This window comes from Lepidochelys kempii, chromosome 7, assembly GCF_965140265.1.
Source record: "Lepidochelys kempii isolate rLepKem1 chromosome 7, rLepKem1.hap2, whole genome shotgun sequence".
NCBI lineage: Eukaryota > Metazoa > Chordata > Testudines > Cheloniidae > Lepidochelys > Lepidochelys kempii.
The window spans coordinates 11014119-11038548 of record NC_133262.1 but is presented as its reverse complement, the minus strand read 5'-3'; the positions used below and the strand labels follow the sequence as shown (position 1 = coordinate 11038548).

General features: G+C 38.4%; 1 protein-coding gene across 1 annotated transcript in view; it reads left to right on the top strand.

Annotated features, from left to right (window-relative positions):
• Positions 1–23406, top strand: part of RYBP (RING1 and YY1 binding protein) — a 71141-nt gene extending 47735 nt beyond the window's left edge. The window contains exons 3-5 of the mRNA XM_073351119.1: positions 13564–13740; positions 13884–13982; positions 17048–23406. Coding sequence (XP_073207220.1) covers positions 13564–13740; positions 13884–13982; positions 17048–17300 — 529 coding nt within the window. The 3' untranslated portion in view covers positions 17301–23406. The remainder of the gene's footprint in view (positions 1–13563; positions 13741–13883; positions 13983–17047) is intronic.
• Positions 23407–24430: the final 1024 nt, after the last annotated feature.

Genomic DNA, 24430 nt, shown 5'->3' with positions numbered 1-24430 from the left:
AATTCTCATGAGCAGATTTCACTCAGTTTCTCAAGAATTCCTCCTGTAGTACAGATTTTCACCCAGTCCTGCAGCATACAGTTTTCAGGAACCAAGCACTTAAGAGATAACCATTACTTCCTTAAAGCTGAAGCTTTGACCTCCATGCAGAAAAATTTCTATGGTCTTTAATTACATCACATGCAGTATCTCTACTGTAGTCTAATGTTCTATGTCAAAATCAGAAGGAACTCTTAGATTTGGAAAGTGACTTATTTTTAGGTAATATTCCTCATGGAGCAGAGTTAGGATTTTTAGTGAGTATATTAATGTAACTTCTTGTATCTCCTTAATGCTGATAGGCTCGCTCTCAAGTTGTTTCCCCCTGTAATGCATATTTTGGTTGTAAACTATTTCTTCTGAATTCTATCAAGTTAAAAGTTTTATTAAATAAGCGCCTCAGTTGATCCATTGATACAGCTTGATATGTACCTGTAACTATGAACATGGTGATTTTATAACTTACTAAAAGGAACGGATGAGACAACATAAAAAAAATTGAGACCAGGGGAGTTGATTTCACAAAATCAGGTGTTCCAACTTAGTTGGCAGCGAAGTGTTAAAAGTTCCAATCATTAAGTGGTATATTGAAACCTTTCAATAGTTTGTGTATGTTTAAATATACTTAAGTTTGTTGGGGGGGGGTTTGTTTGAGGAGCAAAGTTGCATATCTTAGCTTTTTGTCAAATGGATGATGATTTTCCTCTTTCACATTTTGTTAAATTTAGAAAATGTTATCAGTGATACTTAATCTTATATGATGCTTTCTTGAGATAACTTTCTTGTATTTCCTTATATACTGCATCTTAGATTAATATCAATTCACATTTTTTTCCCACTTAGAAAAGATAATTGCTCCATACTGATAGTATAAAGAACAATTAAAGCCCATTTACACTGTGGTTATAATTTGTCAACTGGCTACAAGAAAGCTGTCCTGTGGTCTTGTTTTGTTCAAAACTGAAGTATGGGTGGGACCACAACTGTTAAGTCCAATTATGGAATATTGTTATGGTTCCCATCTACACTACAAAGCGGAACTGTGCTTCGGGTGATTAGATGTCCTGATTTTATAGGGACAGTCCCAATTTTTGGGGTCTTTTTCTTATATTGGCTCCTATTACCCCCCCATCCCCTGTCCTGATTTTTCACATTGCTGTCTGGTCACCCTAACTGTGCTTGAGCCAGATTCTATGTCTTGGTTATTACTGTAATGTAGACAGGGCCTTGGCGGTGTGTGTGAAAACTGATGCACAATATATTTCTTCACTTGAGAAGTCTATACTGTTTTTGATCATATTTATCAGACTCTTGGGTTACTTAGATTAATTAACTGTTTCTGGTTACTTGTCATCTAAGAGTAAAAGTCATTCATATTAGTTTTTGTTTTACTTTTTGGCTAATCACAATTGAAACAATACTTCAGAAGATTTTGGATTTTCTTGAAGTAATGTTTTGTGTGCTTTTATTTAATCACTCATGCTCTTTCTGTTCCTGTTGGGGTGTGTTCTGTATTATCTTTTAGTGCTCTGTAGTCATCCAGTTGCCTTGTCCTTTTGGTGTATTGCTTAGCCTATACACTTGGGACTAAAATCTCCCCTCAGATACATCCGAGCAACTTCCACTGAAGTCATTAATGTTGTGCAGTTTATACAAGGAGAGTTTGTCGATTAGTCTACACCCTTTCTGATCTCTGAAAATGACAGTGGACTCACAAGTGAATTTTGTAATATGTGTAAAAGCATGAATACTTTGATTCAGCCACCACATACGTGGCTTAACATCTTCTAAAACGTTTCTCTTTTTTTTAGATTTGAAAAAAACAAGGTTTTGAGAAAATAGGACTTGCTATTTGAAGTAATGTTTTGAAGGGTTACTGTCTACTCTCTTCTTGCAGTGCATCTATCTCAGAGTGCTCCTTATTGTATTATGATCTTGGAACAGATTGTTTTATAAACAACTCTCAAAAACTGCTTTGGACTCTTTTTCTTTGTTAAATGTGCAGTTGAACGCTTGAGAATTCTTAAACTATTTGTGTACTTACACTTCATGCTGCATTGCATATGAGACATATTTACTTTCTTCGAAGAAATGGTGAGACCCCACTCAGAGATTGACATATTGCACCACTGTGTGTGAAATTATTCAAATCATCAGTACTTCATGTTGCCATGAGGTTTTTGACTTTGTAAAATACCACTTGATGCTACTTCCACTACTGTGATAACATGGTGCAAAGGTAAAAGCAATTATAATTGGATCCATACTCCTGGGAATTGCATGAGTCCTCTAAGACTTTCTGTGCTTCCATGTGTTAAGCAGGCCATTGATTGACTCCTCCATGGTAGAATCTTCTCTGTCTTCAGGAGGTAGATGGCTTATGCCTTTCAAATCCTAGAGAAAGGGTCAAGGACTCTTGAGCAAGTACAGAATACAGGAGCACACAGAAAATATTCTGTACCATGTGGTGAAAGTGATTTTGCTACATAATTCCACTTTATTTCCCAGTAAATAACTTGCACCAAGAGTATGGCTATTATTTCGATTAATTTGGCTGCTGGCTATTATTCTGATTAATTTCGCATTAACAGTAGTTGTGAATAAAAGGGCAGAACTAATGGATTTTAGTATCCTGGACCTGATTCCAAAGGAGAGATGGTAGTTTGGCAGGGAAACATTTTGTTGGAGAAAAGGAAGGAAATGTGTGTAAGGTATCTACAGAGATTTATCAGAGTCCCAAGAATGTGGATCAGTTACCACTCTTGGAAATTAAAGACATGTGCCATGAGACCCCTGCTGAGGGATCTTGTGCCACTATGTCACTAAAATCAAACCAAACCCAAACTCCTTAACTCTGTATTTGGAGTTGGTGTGACCACTGTTGGAATATTGGGTCCAGTTCCGCTGCCCACGGTTCAAGAAGGATGTTTGTAAATTGGAGAGGGCTCAGGGAAGAGCCATGAGAATGATTAAAGGATTAGAAAACATTCCTTACAGTGATAGATTATTAAAGATGTCAGTGTGTCTAGGTTAACAAGGAAAATATTTAGGGTTGACTTGATTATTCTGTATGTACCTACATGGGGAATAAATACTTAATAATGGGATGTTCACTGTATCAGAGAAAGGTATAAAGGATCCAGTGGCTAGACAAATTCAGACTGGAAGTAAGGGATACATTTTTAACAATGAGAGTCATCAGCAATCCCTCAAGGACGAGGATGATCTCTTTCACAGGTTTTATTTTTCATGGGTCCTTTGGTGACTGAGGAGTCTGATCCTTAAGCCACAGGCTTGTTGACAGAGGTGGTGTTGGAAGACAGGGCTAAGATGCGATTGCTACGTGACAGTTGTCTTTCTTTTCTGGCGTTTTTCTGCGACCAGGGCAAGGCAATTTTCCTCAAAAGTGGACGTTCCCTCTCTGACAAGTCTTTGCCAGTTATACCTATCCTGGGCTGCTGTCTCCCAGTGTGTGGTGTCGATGCCACATCTCTTGATGTATACCTTGAGGGTGTCTTTAAAGCGTTTCTTTTGGCCTCCCTGTTTCCTTTTTCCTTTGGTGAGTTGGGCGTGCAAATATCTGCTTTTGTGACATGAACTACAGCTTCCCAGAGACTGCCAAACTAATTTTAATTGGAATATTTTATTGCTCTCCAGTGATAATTTTCAAAACATAGATTGATTTGGTTTGGTTTTGTGACTTGTCTTAGAGGACAAAGGTAGGTATTATTTCTCTAATTTACTTGCTTCTGAAAGCGGAAGATTATCTTGTATGTTATTAGTCATATCAGGGTCAAATTTGATAGCTAAGTCCTTACCCAGGAAAACTGTCACTTAAATAAGTAGGCCAAGTAAGGAATGACTAAGATCTCAGCATTTGACCTGAAAAAGTTTAAACTCTTTTAGACGCTTGAGTCAGAATTTGGTCTTTCACTACTAATATGTTGGTAATATTAAAGAACTTGAAGGTGTTCTGAAATTTGCTTGTTATTTTAAGGTTTATATTTTTAATGCAGAAATCTGGGGTGTCTGCAATGAGTTCCTAGTTATAAAGCCATGTGCAGGTGCGTTCTCCTATAGAGATGGCAAAAAATCCTGATTGGGAAAGAAGTGTCTGCCTTGCCTAACTGCGCACCTCCTGAATCTCCTCTCAGATCTCAGAAATAATCATGGCATCAAGGCGATGCAAAGGGGAGAGGTGCAGACTGTCAAAACGTAGGAAGGCTTGTACTTGTAGCGTACCTCTTTGTGATCATTCCTAAAGATGAAAGTGAGGCTTCACGACACAAAGTAGCCTCCGCATGCATCAGCCTCTCTGTTTGTACCACTTCGTGCTTTTGCATTGTGTAACCTTCCTGCTTCGGCAGTTTGAACTCTCATTGTTGAGTTACTCTCAGTCTGAAGGGTCTGTCAGCTGAAGGGTGAAAGTGTAACAGCAGCCTCCCTTTTATTCCTGGCAAGAACATATTTCCTGTCCGTCTCTAGATCGGTTTCTTCGCTAGCCTAGCATATTCGTTACCTTCTCGTTCCCATTGGCCTAAATGATCCCAGAAATAAAACCCTCCTCCTTTACTCCTCCTCTTCCTCTGGGCCGGAGTCCGCTCATCATTGTTCCTACCTGAGGAGAAACTTCTTGACTAAGACTTTTGCCTAGCATAAGACTTGGATTTGTGTCTGCTTGCTGCTGCTCTGGGCGTTATATTTGCCTTGCTCCAAGTCCACACGAATTAAGGAACTAAGTGTGGCTGGCTAGGCTGAGGAGAATGTCCCTGACACATTAACTCTCTCCATAGCTGGAAGTATTGTCATATAACTTTGCCTTCATTTCCAATCACTCGTCTCACTAACATCAGACACCTGTAAAACATACTTGACAAGCAAAGCCAGCTGCTGACATGTAGCAAATACCAGTTCACATGTGACCCTGGAATCCAGACTCTGGCCAGATCCATTAGAATGATGATGTGACCCAGGGATCCAGATTCTTTGGAATGATATTGACTGGCAGGCTGTTGTGTGAATATATCCTTTGGATTTTACTCAGTTGTTTTAACATTAGTAAAACTTGGCCCTCACTTTTTTGTTTTTGGTCTGGTCTATGACATCTCGGCGATCCTGGTCTGAAAACCACTAAACGGTGACTACAAATTAGAACCCATATTGGCCAATGATTTCTCACTGCCAGCTACTTGAAATAATATTTTTTGTAAAAAGTCACATCCAGAAAAATTGGGCTAATCTGTTGCTGGTGTCTGTCCCACAGGTAAGCTTTTCAGAATTAAATTTTTATTTTTTTAGTATTTTGATAGATGATGTTTATTTTAAAGCTTTTTTTTAATGTCTATTGATTTAAATTTTCACAGTTGCAGGAAATAATGAGGGGCTAGACAATCATTATTTAATGACAGATGTTGATATGCAAAAAGTTAAGCTTTATAACTGTTAAAACACAAACTGTCAGTATCATATATGTAAAAATATACAAAGTAAATAGCCTTAAATCAAACTCTAAGAAATTCTCAAGCAGCAGCATTGTTCCTACTCTGTAAATTTTGATTATTATCAATGGAAATATTTCTTAATGTTTTGTGTATATGTGTTCAAGTTGATGTTTATCAATATTTACCAATAAAAATCTAATCCTTCCAAGCCTACACATAGGATTCAGAATTCAGTCACGTGACATTTACTGTCAAACCTTCTGTGAGTGACCAAATTGCAGTAGCCCTCAGCACGTATTAAAGTTGAGTGGAAGAGATCCACTTCCTAATTAAACGCCTCTCACTCTCTCAAATGGTCACCCAGTGTTCTCTAAAGAGTATTGTCATCTGCTCCAAATGTGTACCAGCTTTTCTGCAAGAATCATCTTCAACTTGGATCCAGTGAAAGCAGGATGGAAAAGACACCCTTGGAATCCTAAAACAGGATGACTGGATAGTGCCAACAGACAGCTGTTCCTCATAGGCATCCCACCCCATAACACACCAGATTTGGCACAGGACAGAACATCATGGAGGCACATAACATATTTGCTGGCCTCTGTGTTGTCCAAGTGACAACATGAGAACTAACCAAACAACTAAGCTCACCACTGCCGAGGGGGAAAATCCTCTGCAACTCGCTTGGGTACTTTGGGAGGACTCCGATTAGATTGCAGAAACAGGTAGGACATTATAGTTACCACCATATTTAATGACAGGTTTCAGAGTAGCAGCTGTGTTAGTCTGTATTCGCAAAAAGAAAAGGAGTACTTGTGGCACCTTAGAGACAAACAAATTTATTTGAGCATAAGCTTTCGTGAGCTTTCGTGAGCTACAGCTCACTTCATCGGATGCATCCGATGAAGTGAGCTGTAGCTCACAAAGGCTTATGCTCAGATAAATTTGTTAGTCTCTAAGGTGCCACAAGTCCTCCTTTTCTTTTTACCATATTTAATGTGTGGCAGTTTTTTGTGAATGTAGCTTCCTGAATTCCTGAAATGTCACTTCTGTTTTTCAGGGAGATAATTGCAATTCATTAACTAACTCTGGCTCATGTACAGTGCTGGTTAATCTTACATTCTCGCTAGTTCATGCAGTCTTTTCATACATTCATTGATGCAAGTGAGAAGCTTGTCTACACTTGCAACGCTTCAGCGGCACAGCCGCAGTGCTGCAGCTCCCAGCTGCATTTGTAATACATGTCCCCGAGAGGCAGTAGCTAAGTGAATGGAAGAATTCTTTTATCAACCCAACGCTGTCTACCCCAGGGGTTAGGTCGGCTTAACTATGTCCCTCGGGATGTGGATTTTTCACACCTCTGAGCGACCATAGCTGGGTAACTTTTTAGTATAGATCAGGCCTGAGTAAAAGACACTAAAATGCCATACAGTGACAGTTAAGCTGTTTCCTTGAGCACCGCCGTTGGACAGAAGGCTTAGAGTGCAGACTGCCTTGTGTTTTGGTTTTGGCACCCAAACAGGATATTGGTATTTGAAGTGCATTAAAGTTCAATTTCCTTTCTGTCTCAGCAGGATTTGGGCACAAAGCAGTTAATCTTAATTTTCGAGGTAATTTTTTTTTTCTTGCAAAAAGTGTATGTTGCAGGCAAATTTCTTCTCAGGTCACTCTGCTCTCATGCTAAATAGTTTTAAAAATGGGATATTTTTGTTTAAAGCAGTAGTCTGTTTTTTTGCAGATATCCAGTCATAAAATGGCAAATGAGAGCAAAATTGTGGCCAGAAATACTCAAGTTCAGTGTGGTGTGAAACTAGCACAGAGAGATCCTTCTATACTTTAGTGACTCAGAACTCTGGAACAGATGCCTGAGCAGGTTAATTCATTGTATTCCAAGTGGAAACGAGGCTTCAGGTCACCATCATCTCCTTTTCATTTTAAAATATGAACAGGAATTGTATCCCCCTGAATATACTGACTTTGTCTTACTTCTGCCTTTCAGGAAAGCAAAGTAATGCTTTGTAGCCATGGTCGGTGAAGGACTCATGAGATTGTTATAGTGAGGTCTTGTAACAAGTCCTGCTCTACTCTAAAATCAGAAAAACCTAAGCTATAAAATACAGAAATATAGAAAAAAGTTTCCCATATCTCAGGAAAATAATGGGATGTTTTGAAAAATAGTTGAGATGAAGGATGCTGTATGTGGATACGCAACCAAAGGGTACCAAGCATTTTTATGTTGAGAGGCGTTATTAACTCTTAAAAAATTGAGTTCTCTGTGGAAAAGATCTCCTGTTTGAGAGAGAGAGTATGGTCCAGAGGCCAGGCAAGCAACTTACATATCTGGACACAGCAAAAGCATTACTTCTGCATCATGCCCTGTGGTTAAAAATGCATTGTGGTAGGTTTGTGCTTGCTTGCTTGGCTTTTCTCTATCCAAAGTTCTTCTACCCAGTATAGTTTGATTATGACAGTTTTGTAAACTATATCCTAAAATTGTGGGGGGGTTTTTCTTTGATTTTCAGGGACTTGGGGTCCCCATAACTCACCCAGGCATTGTTTACTTTTTTCCCAAGTTAGATAGAAATTTGAAGTAGAAGACTAAATGTTTACTGAGGCCTTGTCTACGTGAACATTTAGTTCAGAGTGAGGTACGAATCTATCCCACACTAGCCTACCAGACACTAACTGTCCATGTGGATCCTGCTGATATGCACTGAAAATTCATTAGTGCACTTTATTCTATGCCACTTTTGAAATGCAAGTAGATTAAAGTTCACTAATGAACTTTTAGTGCACATCAGTAAGGTCTACACAGACTGCGGGTTAGATTCACACTTGAGCTTGCCGTGAACTAAATAAATGTTCATGTAGACAAGCCCCTAGTTTGGTTTAAAGGGACACTATCATTTTGGATTTCTTTTTTAATTATTTAACTAGACTGTTTTTTAACCTAGCGTCTTTTTAAAAATAGCATGCTCTGAATTAAAAACAAAAATATTTGCAAGGGTTTAAAAGGAGCAATGCTATCAAACGTGCTCAGATCCACTCTCCCACTCTCCCAATTCCCCTTTATTTGTGCACTCTCCTGCTTACTACCTCTTCATGGCTGCTGCTACTAACTTTTGCATGGAGTAGGGAAGAGCGTGTACATGAACTTGCTAGAACTATGCATGAGAGTTATGTCACTGACCATCCCTGAGACAATAAAACTGACTATACATACAGTGCTGTCAAGCATCAGAGGGGTAGCCGTGTTAGTCTGGATCTGTAAAAGTGGCAAAGAGTCCTGTGGCACCTTATAGACTAGCGCTGTCAAAGCATGAGAAATTTTGAAAAATCCTCTTTATTTTCTGTGATCTTTCTTCTGGAGGTTACCTTTGACTGTTTCCAGAGGTAGATGTGATTTTCAAGTTTTAGTTTTCAGAGTAGCAGCCGTGTTAGTCTGTATCCACAAAAAGAAAAGGAGGACTTGTAGCACCTTAGAGACTAACAAATTTATTTGAGCATAAGCTTTTGTGAGCTACAGAAAGAAGTTATATTTTTAACTATACAGTGCTGCACTCTTTAACTCCTCAGCAAAGAATGTGGAAGGAGGGTTTATAAACAAAATATACTGATATGCAAGCTCCCCAGTCATTGAAGTTGGAGCAAAGCTCCACACTTGGCTAACATTATGAAGAGCAGATCAAAGTACTACTAAATAGAAAACCTTATATGAGATTCTTAGTGTGAGTTTCCTAATATGATCTTTTGACAAAATGCATAAGCACAAATGATTGCAAGAGTTTCTGATTTAACTAGTTATGTAAGCAGCAAGTAACTAGAACTTCCAGTCACTGCTGGAAAGGTAGCTTCAGCAGTGAGGTCAGTCGTGCAGTGGAACAGCCTGTGCTCTCCAAGGATTTGTTAACTGCTACTTTATTGTGTGATCCATTTTGGAGAACTGATGTGAAGATGAAGCAATGTGTGAACATCCATTTTTTTGGTCCAATAGTACAAGCTGATGACATGAAAAATTGTAAAAGTTGCAAAATTCTTTAAATTATTTAACCTTTAAAAGGTTGCATTTCACAATCTCTGCTATTTAAGCAAGACTTTTGTGAGAATGGATTCATTAATCAGGTAAAATCTTCCTTCTACTGCATAACCCAACTGCTCTGCTCTGTCATGTTTATATCCACTAGTTGTTATGCAGTCACAGCTGTAGAATCCTTATTTAAAATGCAAGAATGCAAAACTGTCCCCAGTATTCCATTAAAAAAATCAGTAGATAGTCTCTTACCCTTAAATCCCCCCCGAGGAATATTCTTGATAAGATAAGTAGGCTGTTGATGTGTAATGGTATTTATAATTGTTCATACCTTGGGCCTTGGCTATACTACAGGCCATATGAGCAATAATTGTACCAAAAAGCTTTCTAGGATACATTTTTCAGTTTGACTGTTTAGTGAGGCCCTCTGTATGCACACACTTGAGAAGTGTAAGCAAACCACATTATAAACAGTATTGGGCTCTAACTGTGTTGAAGAATCTAAATGCAGCATGGGGTGTTTCATAACTTGGTTACAAATATTATTCCAATTTGTTGTGCAGACTGGACCACAATAGTATGTTGTAATAAAGCTAAAGCCTTGTACAAACAGAACCGTGGTTGCAGTACAGATATGGTCTTCCTGGAAGCAGCTTTGGACCCACAAAACAATTGCCAGCAAAATTCCTTCTGTTGATATCAAGAGAAGTTTTTTGTTACATGTGCCTTCACATAGTGGTGGCAGAAACTTTTTGGGACACTTCCATTGTTTTTATGGGGCATCTGTAGATTTAAATGTTACATTTTTATCAACAAATAGTATCGTTCACCTTCATTTAAAAAAACATGAAAGCACTGAGCAGGTTTTAAACAAGCTCTCTCATCTAAATTTTGGTGTTATAAGAACAGAAATGTCACAGGCAGTTCTTAGTGTAGTGCTTCCTTCTGTTAAAATAAGTTTGTACAGCAGACTTCTTAGTCTGGACCAACTACCATCTATTTACAGTAGGTATCTTTAGCTGCCTTGTTTTTACTACTTGGTAAGATCTAACAGGGCCACAGAACGGTCATTCTGAAGAGCTGGCTGGCTAATCAATGGTGCCGAATTTGGTGATCTCCAGTGGTGATTTTACATATTGCTAACTTGCACAGAGAAAGAGGTTAATTTTGATCTTGTCACAGAGCCCTAACTTTTATTGGACTTACAAACTCCATCAATAGTTTTAGAAAGACAAAAATACTGACACATGACCAAAAAAAGTAAAAAATTGCTCCTATATTGCATGTGTGTATAAGAAAGCAGATTCCAAACTAGTGAAGTATAGGAAAGTGCTATGTAGAATTGTTTTCACACTATTTCAGACACACGGCCTCCTAGCAGTGTTCTTATGTGACTACGTGAAACCAGAGACCTTCTGTGCACTAACTAGGCAGATCTGTTTTTCAGCACCAGTTTAGATGCAGGAGTCCTTTTAATGGTGTATTGGGCACAGTTTTAACACTCTGTTATCTAACCATAGCATCATAAGGTATTTTATTTTATTTTATTTTATTTTATTTTTTAAAGCCTGTGATGAGTCTACACTACACAAACTGGTAGCACTGATGCAATTGCATTGCTGCTAAAAAAATGAAAGAATCTTTAAAATGTATCTTTTACCCACTTTTGCTGTTTCATCTCCCTTTCATTCAGCAAAAACAGACTAGTCAATTTCACTTTTAATTTCTAGCAAGTTTCAATATCCAGTTCTGCTCTAGCATAGCACTTGGGAAATGTCTGAATCCCCAAAAGTTGTGTTCAGCAAATATTTTAATTGATTTTTTTCTTGTAAAACTAGGGAATGTTTAGGTTTGTATTCATTTATTTATTTTAACGTTGGGACTAATGTTAACTGACCCTTTCTAAATTTTTCATTTAGTGCTGAGGTGCAGTAATTTATGGAGTCCTTTGTAAAGGCATACAAGAGTGGTGGTTACACAACTGGACTGACCTATGCAAAAATGTGTATGTGTAGCAAAGAATGCATTGATTATGTTTGTCTCTCTGGTTCCTTGCAGAACACTTTGTGCTATCTTTGGATCTTGTATGAAATGGGAACTTTGTGTGCCAAGATAAACTGGCTGATTTAATTCTTGAGAGGAGTTATTTTGTAGTTCGTAGTATTTCTGTTTTTGATTTAATCTGTCAGAACTACAGATCCATGCTGCATGAGTTTACGCTATATTTAAATCTACTTTAAAAAAATTAATTGAAAATGTGTTAATACAATATGTGTGTGTACACTACAACTTTAATTTTATATAGTATTTATAGAAGCATTGTCTCCGTATATCCAGAGTTAAACGTTAGGACCAGGAGAGAGAAAAGAAGAGGTATAAACAAGTTAGCAAACAGCTATTTAAAGAGATGGGCAGTGTGAAGGAGGCTGTTAGGAATGGCTAGAGCTGCAGAGGTGAATGCTCTCTCTACAGTCCAAGGAGTTTGCAGAGAGTGAGCAAAGGGTGGTGGTAGGTAAGGGAAATAGAGAGGCAGCTAAGTTCACAGAGCATATCTGGTAAAATTTTCAAAAGTCCTTGAGTGATTTGGGAGCCTGAGTTCCATTGATTTTTAGTGAGACTGAGGATCCTAATCTGTTTAGACGCTTTTGAAAATTTTTGTCCTAGGAAACATTCATAGAGACGTTTTGTAAACCAGAATAATTTTGAACTTGAACCTGAAATAAAAATAGGGAGCCAATGGGGTTGTTTGACAATAGGGAGGATGTGTTAGTGCTGCTTTGAACACATGAGAAGGAAGTCAGCAGTTTGCACATGCTGGGCTTTGGAGAGGCCAGAGAGAAGGAAAATACACAGTTGTCAAGGTGAGAGGAAATGAAGGCAGGAATGAGGATTATAGAAGGGATGAGTGTATGAATTTCTACTGAGAGCACTCAGCGCAGAATTGTTAACTATCTGGTGGGTTAGATTTCTGCTTGAAACATTTGAAATAAAAATCTGGCTAAAAAGACAGTAATTTGTTTACCTCTTCTCTTCCCATTTCCCCTCTGTAATGTAACCTTTTCTCTTTTTTTTTTTTTTTTTTTGCCTGCACACTGCCTGCCCCCTGAATCACATTATCTCCCTCAAAAACCCAAACCTACTAGCCTTTAGTCACAGCAGAAACCAGCCATTTCACCTCAAGTTGTCTTTTTTGACCCTCACCTGGACAGGAATAGACCATTTTAGACTTCTTGATCTCAGTTACAGCAAGTCAGCTCACTAGGGTCTTTGACTGAGGATATAATATTCCAGAAAGAGCATCCTTCAATTTTTGTTGTCCTTTTTGTCTAAATGAATATACATTGTAAAGATTACTGAATACTATTTGGAGTTTGTAAACAGTTGTGTTGGGAGTGAGTGCTAGTTGGAGATTGGCACAGACAGACGTGACACTTAATGGTACAGTGAATGTCCCATTTGTTTTGTTGTTTGCCATGAATTACAATCTGAGCCTTTGGTGGGACACAGTAAGTCTTAGTTGCTCTTTATCAGTAAACCTTCTGTTGCTCTTTATCTGTTGTCCAGGCCAAGTCCACTGCTTCAGGGAACTAGAACTTATTCTGAAAATCTAAATGTGAATGACACCTTACTAATTTTGTTTTTCTGTATTTAACATATTACCAATGTCTTTTTAATAAAATGAGATCGCACTTTAAGTCTAGATGTTTGAAAGCTGTCAGTCCATGTAATTCTGAAAGATTTAAAAGAGTGTAAATTTGTGAAGCATGTGGAAAAAGAGCATTATATTTGTTAGAAATATTGAGAAGGGTTCCTGGACTGTGGATTAGTACCAATGAAATTCCAGTTTGTAGGGCTATCAAATTTTAGTTGGAAAATTTCATACTTGCTGGTAGCTGGTAATACGTGATACTAAGTAAGGAAATATACTCTGTACCTGAAAGTCAAATATCCTTCCATAAACAATGAAACGGATCTTAATGGTGCTTCTGCTACATTTGAAATGACATGTCCTTTATTAAATCATTGATTGTGGGTCTTATTTTTTTCTCTTTATAGAAAACCTAGAATAAACTCTCAGCTGGTTGCCCAACAAGTTGCCCAGCAATATGCCACACCCCCACCACCTAAAAAGGAGAAGAAAGAGAAAGTGGAAAAACAAGACAAAGAAAAGCCTGACAAAGAAAAAGAAATCAGTCCAAGTGTTACGAAGAAGAACACCAGTAAAAAGACTAAGTAAGTTTCAGGGGGACACTAGTTAGGTGTACAGTTAGTTATTCACTATTTAAGCTTTATCAGTGATTGGTTGTCTTGCCAAGCAGTAGTGCACATTAATCAGCAAGAAAACCTATAATAATAATTTTTTCCTACTTTTACAGACCAAAGTCAGATATTGTAAAAGATCCTCCTAGTGAAGCAAACAGTATACAGTCTGGGAATACTACAACAAAGACCAGCGACTCAAATCACACTTCAAGGTAAGTTTAATATAGAATCAATTGATGTTCATTTAGTTAGATCTTGACATCTGAGAACTGAACTGAAGGGTCCAAACTAGTGGGTTTTTTAATTGGGTTGACAGCCCTAGAGACAGAAGACTCTGATTTATCCACAGAATTGGTAAGGCATGAACATCAGTAGTATAAGCTTCCTCTGTGCCTGTGCATCTGAATGATTACCTGGAAAACAGCAGCTTCAAATAGTGGAAGCAGTTGACTCACTAGACACTCAGTCATTCGCCTTCTGATAAAGCTATCGTGTCAGTTGTGGTGGTTTGTTACTTTTAGGCAGTTAAACTGCTGTGTAGAAAATAGATATTAATCTGGTCAAAAGAGGTCACCTGTCAATTTCTTCTTACCTTCTCTCCATTTAGACCCAATAACAGTGTAAGGAGTGGATATATTATATTTGCCTGTACCCATGCCTCCAATGCTACCACTGCAGTTAGGAGAAAAATTGTCTTTTGATTGTGTTCTTAGGGGACCACATGAAAGGTCTCATTAAACAATTCAGGCATTTACGAACTTTATTTTTGTCCAAGGATAAAACAGTTGATTCAAGCTGATATTTCAAATTGGCTTTTGCCTGTGTGTTAGAGTTAAGTCCTATCCTCAGCTGTGCTGACATTACAGGTTTCTTTTAAAATAAAAGCTATTGCTCCTTATTTCTCCAATGCAACAGGCCCAAATTGTGGTCGTCTTTACGCCTTGAAGTCATGGAGGCAACAAGCAGAATTTGACCCCACAGTTTGACTACCTGTGTGAAAGTGCCACGGGTGTGTGAAAGTGCCACGGGGAGGAGAGTGCCTTTAAACTCCCTTTTGAGCTTCAATCAGATTTGTTAAGTCCTCCCAGACCTTGAAGAATGAGCAGGGGGGTTAGTTTCAAACATCAGGGTGGATGGGAAGCCACGGCTGTTACCGCCTATCAGACTCCCGCAGTTCTCCCTTATTTTCTTGTCAGCATGTTCCAGTGCAGTCATGGTGACAGGGTATCTCCCAGCTGCAGCTGTTCAGGAATCCCCTGAAGTGGTTTGGTAGCATGGAGTTATTCTGGACAGAAGTTAATGTGGCTTGGGGCCATGTTAAGCAGATCATTGAGAGGGAGCAGTCTGCTCAATGCACCTGTCATTGTTCCAGCTCCTGTCAAGTGACAGCAGAGAGGTGTACTCAATAGCAGAGAAGGGCACTGGCAGAGAGATCTGCACCAGCATCCCAGAGACAAAATCCGGGCCAGGATTTTTAGCTGTTTCTGAATACAAGAGAAAACAAATGAGTCTGTAAAGTTACAGGAAGAACTGGGTTTCCTAAAGGAAATGGGGACTTGGGGGAGAAAAATAAACAAACCTACTTCCTGGAATATTTACTGTAGATACAAAGGATCTATCAGTATAGGGTGGCCTTTGCCTGCTAAGTCTGAAAACTGACAAAATTGCCCAGATATGCTGAGCTAGTTGGCCTTTAGCATCACCCACATGCCAGGTGACGTTAATCGTTTCATCTAAGTCTGTGGTTACATGTTCAAATCGCAACCTCTTGGGTGTGTAAATGAGTATATACATACTTACGTGTATGTGTGGCTTCACATTAGAACTTACTGACAGCACCTACGGGTTTGAAAAATCTAGTGACTAAGTGGAGGGGCAGTATTAAAAAGAAAATAAAGTTATTCAGTGTCAGGTTGTTATCCCAACATAGTTTATAATTTAATATTTAAATGTGATTAAAATATTAATGTTTTTCCTGTTAAATTTGATGCAATTTTCTTTCTAGGTTACCTACAAACACAGTTTTTTAGAGTGAGAAATTTACAGCACACTTAATTGAAGGTTTAAATTCACAAGAATATCATTTATTTTTCTTTTGAAACTATTTATCATCACCATTTCCCACCACTTTATATAACTCTAGTTTAGAACCTACATCTATTTCAGTGATTTTATAGGATAATCTTGAACGGGGTAGCCCTGGGATGATCGTCTACCAATTCTCGACACCAGCAGAGAGGCATTGAAAATATAAAATTGGATCCACTTCCTCTTTTCTCACTATTTTGAGTTAGTCCAATATGACCCAAATGTAGAGGAGAGGGTTATTTTCTGCTCAGTTGGGAAACTGGGGCCTGGTCTTGAAGAAAAACCTGTCTGTCTCCTATCTCCATGAAAAACGCAATTTCTAGCGCTAGCGAGCTAGTTCTACCTGATGTCTGGAGAACGCCCCTCTAATTTCCCTAGTGGGGAAAGTTCTGCTGCATCAGTCTGACCCACGGTTGGAAGGGAAAAGAGTTAACTGTAAATCACAGGTAATCACTGAAGCAGACGTGGCATCCGCCAACAGCTAAAGGACTGTCTCACACGGCCAGCAATAGCACACGCCAGCAGAAGTTTGCCCTTAAATAAACTCATTGCATTGTATTTGTATCAGAATTTTGGACCAAATCCTGCAAACACATGGATGTCAGCCTCTGTGCAGAGCACAGTCCTTTATTAGCTGGGTTACTAATTGCATGAAAGCGCAGAAACAAATTACTGATATAATCCTGAGCTATAAAAACCAATGTGTTCGCTTTGTTTTGTCTTGTGACAGAGAAAAGCTAACACTGTGAGAAATGTCCTGGGTTTTACTTACAACAGCCTTCTGGAGGGAGCATTTTGAACAATTTTATACTTGGATTGATTGGGCCTCTGATTTGTATAAACTCAAAGTTGAGAAGGGGAAGCCAAGTTGCCCCAGTGCCTGAGTTATTTGCAGCTACAGTGTTCCCCACATGGGAATGAACGTCCATGTTCAAATGCTTTCATGTGGTTTTGTATTGCAAAGTCACAGCCTTGTCTCAGAACATCAGGGCACGTGATGTGGCAAGATGGAGTATTCAGATAACAGAATTCTTTCATCTTTTGTCCCATAGGGCTGGTACCAGAGCTCACTTCCAAACTAATCTGATCTGTCCAAGAGAGCTCAGAACATATCACTTAGTAGAAAGTTTGTTTCTGAAATATGGTTCCTAATAAACGTTTTCCCTTTTTTTCCTCACCTGTTCTTTAGGCCCAGACTGAAAAATGTGGACCGAAGTACTGCACAGCAGCTGGCAGTCACAGTGGGGAACGTCACAGTAATTATCACAGACTTTAAAGAAAAGACTCGCTCCTCTTCCACATCTTCATCTACAGTGACCTCCAGTGCAGGATCAGAACAGCAGAATCAGAGCAGCTCCGGCTCTGAGAGCACAGACAAAGGCTCGTCCCGTTCCTCCACGCCGAAGGGCGACATGTCAGCAGTTAACGATGAATCTTTCTGAAAATTGCACATGGAGTTGTGGAAAACTATGAATCAGGGTATGAAATTCAAACACTCCACCTGCCCATGGGGCTTCAGTCCTGGAGAGCCTCTTCTGTGCTTGAACACACACTTTCTTGGACATCACTCTCTTACTGATGCAACCAGGATAATTTCTGCTTGTCATGGGCATCTGGCCACCAAGGAATTTCGCACCCTGACAATTACTCTTGACACTTTTATGTATTCCATTGTTTTATATAATTTTCCTAACAATCATTTATAATTGGATGTGCTCCTGAATCTACTTTTTTATAATATCTGCTGTGCACAATTTTCCATGAACATTACAACTTTTTTTGGTTTTTTGGAGTGTGTGGGGGGAGGGGAAGGGGACTTTATTTATTGCATTCACAAACTCCATCCTCCTTCAGCATATCCTTTAAGTTCAGTTCTTTCTTTCTTCCAGTTATACTGTGTACTATCAGTTTTGATATAAATTATATATAAATATATATATAAATAAATATATATAAAGGGTTATTTGAAACCAATACATGGAAACGCTGGTGCTTGAAACACTGTGAAGTGAAACAAAAATATTGAACAGTTAAAGATCTGGGACAGTCCCCTTTTGTGAAAGTGCTGATACTGAAATGGAACCAGGCTTAGATGAAAAGTATATTTCAGAAGGTTTAAAGCCAGATGAGACCTGATTTTTCTCTCTCTTCCCCTCTCCCCCCTACCCCCCCAACTTTTGGCTAAACAGTACTGGGCAAATAGTTTTTATTATACATTGTGATCTATAATGGGAAGACTCCTCCAGATAGCCTGCATTCCCAATAGAATAACTCAGAATGACAAATCACAAGTCCGTGTCCAATTGGAGCGTGCTTATTCAAAAGTAACTAAGCTGGTTTCAGAATGCCATGCATTAATGTATATTTTGTTTACTTGTTGACATGGTTATTTCTTCCATAGCCAATCACACAAAAATGTGGTATTCTGTAATTTTGATTAATTCCATCCATTTTCCAGACCTGCATCAATGACTGAGGTGACATTAAATCTCTGTGGAGTGGCTGTTTGCTTTAGAATTCAAGGCAGAAGAGAACCCTAAGGCTGGAAGCTTTTTAGAGCTGATCAACCAAACCATTACATGTTCACATCTGATGTGGTTTGGTCCTTTCTTGGTCAAACCTTTTCATTTCTGACTCTTTCCATTCTGTTGTGGGGAGTATTTTTGGGTTTAATTGAGTTGGGTTTGTATTCCAAGAGCAATTTCTGAACAGCATATCATCCAATGATGACATATGTAGGCTTGTTAATGTTTGGACACTTCTAGATATTCTGCTGTGGGAGCTACAGTTGAGAAAAAACTTTCATGCTGGCAGGTCAGCAACAAGTGCTGCTCACGTTGATGGTCCGTGTCTCTTTCATTCTTGCTCTGTATCTTTTCAGACTATAAACTTCGTTCCTGGTCTATTAGCATTGCTTTACAGTTTACCTTCTGTGCATTATCCTGCTAAAATAATAATCTGAAGAGGTGAAACAAACCGTTTTTTTAAGATTCAAGTTCTATTTGTCTTTTTATCCTTAATTATGTGGCCCAGAGTGCTTTGCAGTAATTTCAGGCACAGAGTCTGTAACTTTATTCAACATCAACAGGATAGCTTTTGGGTGTTCTACTTGGAAAGAGGGCCACTTCTCGGGAACTTGGTGCCAGCTTCTTACATTGTGAATTAGTTGCTCGGTAAAAATAATTTCTGTCTGTGGAGGCAACTGAATAAAATTCTATTTTGAAATCAGCTTGGTTTTGAGTAGCAGACATGTAGGTTCCTTTCAAAATGATGATAAAATTATTCTGTGCTTAATTAATCCGTTACCAGCTCTGCTTGCATGTGTATGGTACAAAGCAGTGTCTTTACAGCTGCAGTTTTATTCTGAACACGTTAACATGGGCACCCCCTTTTAATTCTGTTTTATATCTGGGATATAAGCTATACTTACCTTTTTAAAACCGCATTTTTAAAGTATTTATTGAAAAACCAAAGGAAATCAGATGCTACCTATGAGCATCAGTATGTTATACATAGTTTTAATACTATGAATTTCTCAATCCACATTTTAACATTAGTGGAACATTGCAAAGACATTCCTTTTCAAGTTTTACTGTTCCTTTAAGGGTCTCAGGGAGGGTAAACTGGTCAGCCATATTTATTTATTTTACTGAGATGTATTGGAATAATTTTTTTAAAGAGAGATTTTCTGAAGATGCCCCTGAACTTGTATATTTTGCACTGCTTTATAAATGAACCATAATCAGTCAGCTTAAATGCATTTGGCCTAAGCCAGCAAAACATGTAAGCAGGAGTCTAGTCCCACTGACTTCAGTGGGGCCACACTGATGCTTAAAGTTATGCACGTGCTTGTGCGCTTTGTTGGCTGTCATACTTTGTGCAAGAAAGCATTGTATGTACCAGAAAATTACTTCATGTTAAATGAATGGACCCATAGATTATTTGAAAAAGCTTTAACACACAGTAACGAGCTACTCAGAGGCTACTGATTAAGTCATTGAAATCATCTTTGGTGGTGGTTTATTTTGGTTGTGCCTCCTTGATAAATTAGCTGCTTGTAAGGATGGAGTGGAAAATTGCTTTGGTACAAGAGAACTGAAACTCTGCATTTAGTAGAAATTGCTAGCTAAGCATTTGAACCTAACCGGGCCACATTTTTAACTGTTGTGTTGTGGATTTGAAGGATAGTGTTTACTTCTACACTTAATTTCTGAAATTGATAACACCCCTAAGGCATGTATCTGGAAATGGAATTCCCTTCACTTTCTTGCATTTTCAGTTTACCCTGCTATCATTAGGGAGCATGTTTAAAAAAAATTAGACACTAGTGTAAAGGAAAGACCAGAAATGCTTGGTATTCAGTGGCACAGAAAGCAGGTAAGAAAAGCACAGTGTTATGTTTGCAAGTTTAAACTTTTACACACAAACACAGCTTGCCTGACTTGCTCAGTTTGACATAGTCATGCAAAAGAAAAAGTAAAATAATTTTAACACAGACTATTTATTTTAATCAAAACACTTTGGTCATTTCAAATTGGACAGATTTAAAATTTGGCAGTAGCTTCTGTGAGTTTATTTCCACTGAGATATTTTCACCTGCCTTATTAAGATCATTCTCAGTCTACTTTTTTAAGCTACAATAAACTTAAATTATTGAAAATTTATTAATTGCTGACTATATAATAACCTTTGCTTGTATGTAACCGAAAAATGGTTTTAAGAGCCAACATTTAGAGTATGACAATGGAGCTGAACAGTTTTTAATGCGCAAGCAGTTCTGTTCTTGTGTATGACTTGTAACCTTAATTTACTGTGTAAAGATGGTTACATTATTTCCTTAGCTTTGTTTGTTGGAGACAAATATAGAATGCTTGTTTAAGTATGTCAAAACATAATCTTATCTTGTGGATTTTTATGTTAATGTATTATACGAGCTATATTTTTCATTTGCCCAGAAAGACAGCTTGTATAACGCTTTTGAAAGTTTCTCCGCTCTGTAAAGTCTTTAGAGCTGACAGTCCTGTTAGGTTTGTTTTGATCTTCATGCTAAAGTGTCAATGGTGGTTTTGTGAACTGGTCAGAAATTCACAGGTCTTAAATGTTTTCGGGAAATTTATATTGGACACTGCTCTTTGTCTAGCAAATAAAAGATGTTAATATATTCCTGTTACTGGCATGTGCACGACTGTTATTAGAAGCCACTTTATCATTTTCCTGCTTTAAATAGAAATGTCTATTTATGAATTCTGCTTGTAGTTTTTTTCACAAATAAAATAGTAAAATTTAATTAAATCTGAAAGCTCTCTTTTTTGGGAGATGCCAGTATTCAGACAAGGTGAAGAGCTTGTATTATTGTAGCTGCTTTTCTGCAGAATGTACAGAATTATATATGGGAAACACAGTTGCTGTACTCCAATCCTGCAAACACTTAATGCGTGTGGTGAACTTCGTGCACGTAAGTGATACCATATTGTTCACTGGGGCTAATTGCATGAGCAAAGTTGCAGATGTGTTTGCAGAATTTGGGTTATATTGCTTTGCAAATAACAGAAATAGACAATTTCCCCTCCCTCCCCCATTTCTGCAGCTATGGTGAAGTTTGGTGCAAAGAATTTTAGTGAGAGCCCCTGGGTTATCTTGAGCTACCAAACTCTTAAGAGTAACATTTTATAAGACTTTAATTGGAAATCTAGATATATTTTTGCATTGTAAAATACTGCTATTTTACAAGTAGTATTTGCTTCCACTGTCTAGGAAACAAGATGGTATGAAATACTGAACTCCTTCCGGTTCTGGGTTTTTTTTTAAGTGATTGAGTAATTCAAAAGAACTGTATAAGTTATCAAATTAAAAGGAGTTGATTCTTCTGTGTCTTATAACTAATGTCACTAGAAGTTGCTTAAAAAAACACCTCACTATAGATGCAAACTGTTTAAGTACTTATCACACTTGGAAATGTTTCAAAAGCATTGGTGCCAAAAATACGTAGCAACAGGGAAGGTAGTTTTAGAGAGCCCAGAAGCATTGCTTGGTGCATCACAGAAAAAAGTAAAGAAACAGGCCTTGCCTCAAAGAACTGAAAGTCTAAGGCCCTGACCCATCAAGCAACTGGGCGGACAGACCTCAGAGTCAGCGTAATCATTTGCAGGATTGGGGCCTCAGGCCAGCTTTGATAAGAGTGATAGAAAGGAGAAAGTGAGGATTGCAGTAATAGAATCACTTTTATTAAGAAATGTACACAGCTTGAAAGATCCATTAAATTAGCATTTTTAACCTGCTACTTGTAGGGAACAAGGCACAAGCCAGATGTACTTGCATGCAGGAATCTAGTTCATAGCAGCTGTTCAACTTCTGTCCTAAAATGTCACTAAGTTTAAAGTGTATATTGGTCATGGTTATAAAATAGTATCCTACTATTTCATTATACAAAATAAAGGTGATAAAACTCATCAGCTTGTATGTCAGCTAATTTTAAAGCTTTTCTTTCCTGACTTTGTAGAGAAGAATAGGGACAGACGCACCAAAAAGGCGCCAGCTGTAATAAGAATTAGTAGAAGTCTCTTAGTTCATGGGGTCACTTTCAACATCCATTGCAGAACCATGAACTCACTAGGTTAGTTTGGGCACACAGGCCGAACAGCCAAGAGCCATGTTTTGAAACTGTTGCCTGTGCCCTAATATTCCATAACTTCACATTAATAAGATACAAGAAAATTTTTGTTACCAAGGGCTAGATTACAATCAGTTTGAAAGATCCATGCAATCAATCCTTTGAAAGACACAAGGCCACGTGAATTTCAGTCCAGGAATATGGAGCCCCATTATCAGCTGCTCCAACTAATAGTCTTTATCTGACACAAAAATGAGTAGGGATCCTGATCTAGCTTTATAATAACACAGTGAATAAGAGTGTGAGGGTGGCATTTGCTGTAAAAGAACTTGCCTTACTAATTAAATATGAACACAAAAGTCATAAAGAAACTAAAAGAATAATTAACACAGAAAGATACCCCTGAAGACTGGGTAAGAGTGTTAGAAACCCACAGCAGGATTATTCTATTTAACTACTAGACGGACACCCTCATAGTGATTAATTACATGTGTCTAGCATCACTTTTATTGCAGTGAATCACAATTGGAGTTTCTAGAGCTCAAGCTGAAAATTGTCTACAAAAGAGATGACAGATGTGACGAATGGCAGTTTCTGCCCCAGCTGTAGCAAGGTGTTGGATTACAGACCACTGAGTACCATGTCAAATCAGAAAAACACCAGAAGACAGGATTTGTGTTAGATCCAGAGTGTAGGCAAACCTTTCAGAATCCCATGGAGACACTGTTACATCAGAGAAGAAATGGCTGCTGCTTTTGTCATTAGGATTGTAGCTGCTTCCCATCCATCCTTGCAAACTCCAGTTTCTTTAATACCCATGTGCAAAGCAAGCAGAGAGAGAGCAGCCTCTTTGGAACCACTGTGGAGATATCTTAGGTTGAGGTATGTGAACTCAAACAGCGCTGTACAGTCTAATTAGAAAATACTTCTGTTCCACTTAATGCAAGAACAGCTTGCAGCAGGATGATGTGCTGCTCTTTTAATTTTGCTTTGAATGTGTAATTCTCTTCTTGGTGGCTTTGGGCTTGTTTCCATGCCAATAAGCTCAGCACTGTCCACTCTCAATCTCTGTACAAACGTGTGTCTGTCACTGATTGGCAGTGCTTGCTATGTGCTAAATGTTGGTCTGGAGTGATCCCTTGGGTAACTCCAATGCTTTAACTCCATCCATTATTCTTAGCCTCCTTCAGTGCAAAGTCAAGGCTTTCAGAAGTGATTAGTGAGGCTGGGTGCCTCTGTTTTTAACATGCCCAATTTTAAAACACCTTGAAGGGGCTTGATCTTTCAGAGGATGGGCTCACACTTAATGGAAAATCAGGCCCATTTCCGGGAGTCCCAACTTGTACACTTTGGAAGGAGTCACTTCTTGGGCAATTTGCTGAAATGCTCATTATATTAATGGTGACCAGCTAAAGTTCTAAATAAGTAGTCTGACATTTGTGTATTTGGTCTCGGAATGAGGTTTTGTGTGGTAGCCATGTGCTCAGGAACCTTATGATGACATTGCTGTTTCACCTAGAGATCTGGCATGCTAGCCTGGAAGAGTGGTCTCTAACTTGGTTATAACTGGTTAGAGTTCTTCTGTGATACGGTATTGAGCCCAGCAGGAGTTATCCAACTCTTGAGGCTGGTGGCAGGATTGTGTGGAAAGAGCCTGGGTTTCCATTTAAGCAGCAAGGAAAGGGGGATTTGCAGCTCAGGTTGCACAAATAACTCCTGGCAACTACTTGTGGAAAAGAAAGATGATCAGAAGGACACACCTGAGGAAAGATACTGTGATCTCTGAGACTTCAAGTCTGTTCGTGTTGCTGTGCATAATTGTTATAAGGCCTAGGAAATATTTATTTACAATGTTTTCCTTGTGTTTCTTGTGTATTGGTGATTTCCTTCTATAATAGTTATATAATTGCTAATCCTATTTTTACTTCTATAATTGTTAAGCCAAATAATACAGATCTATTA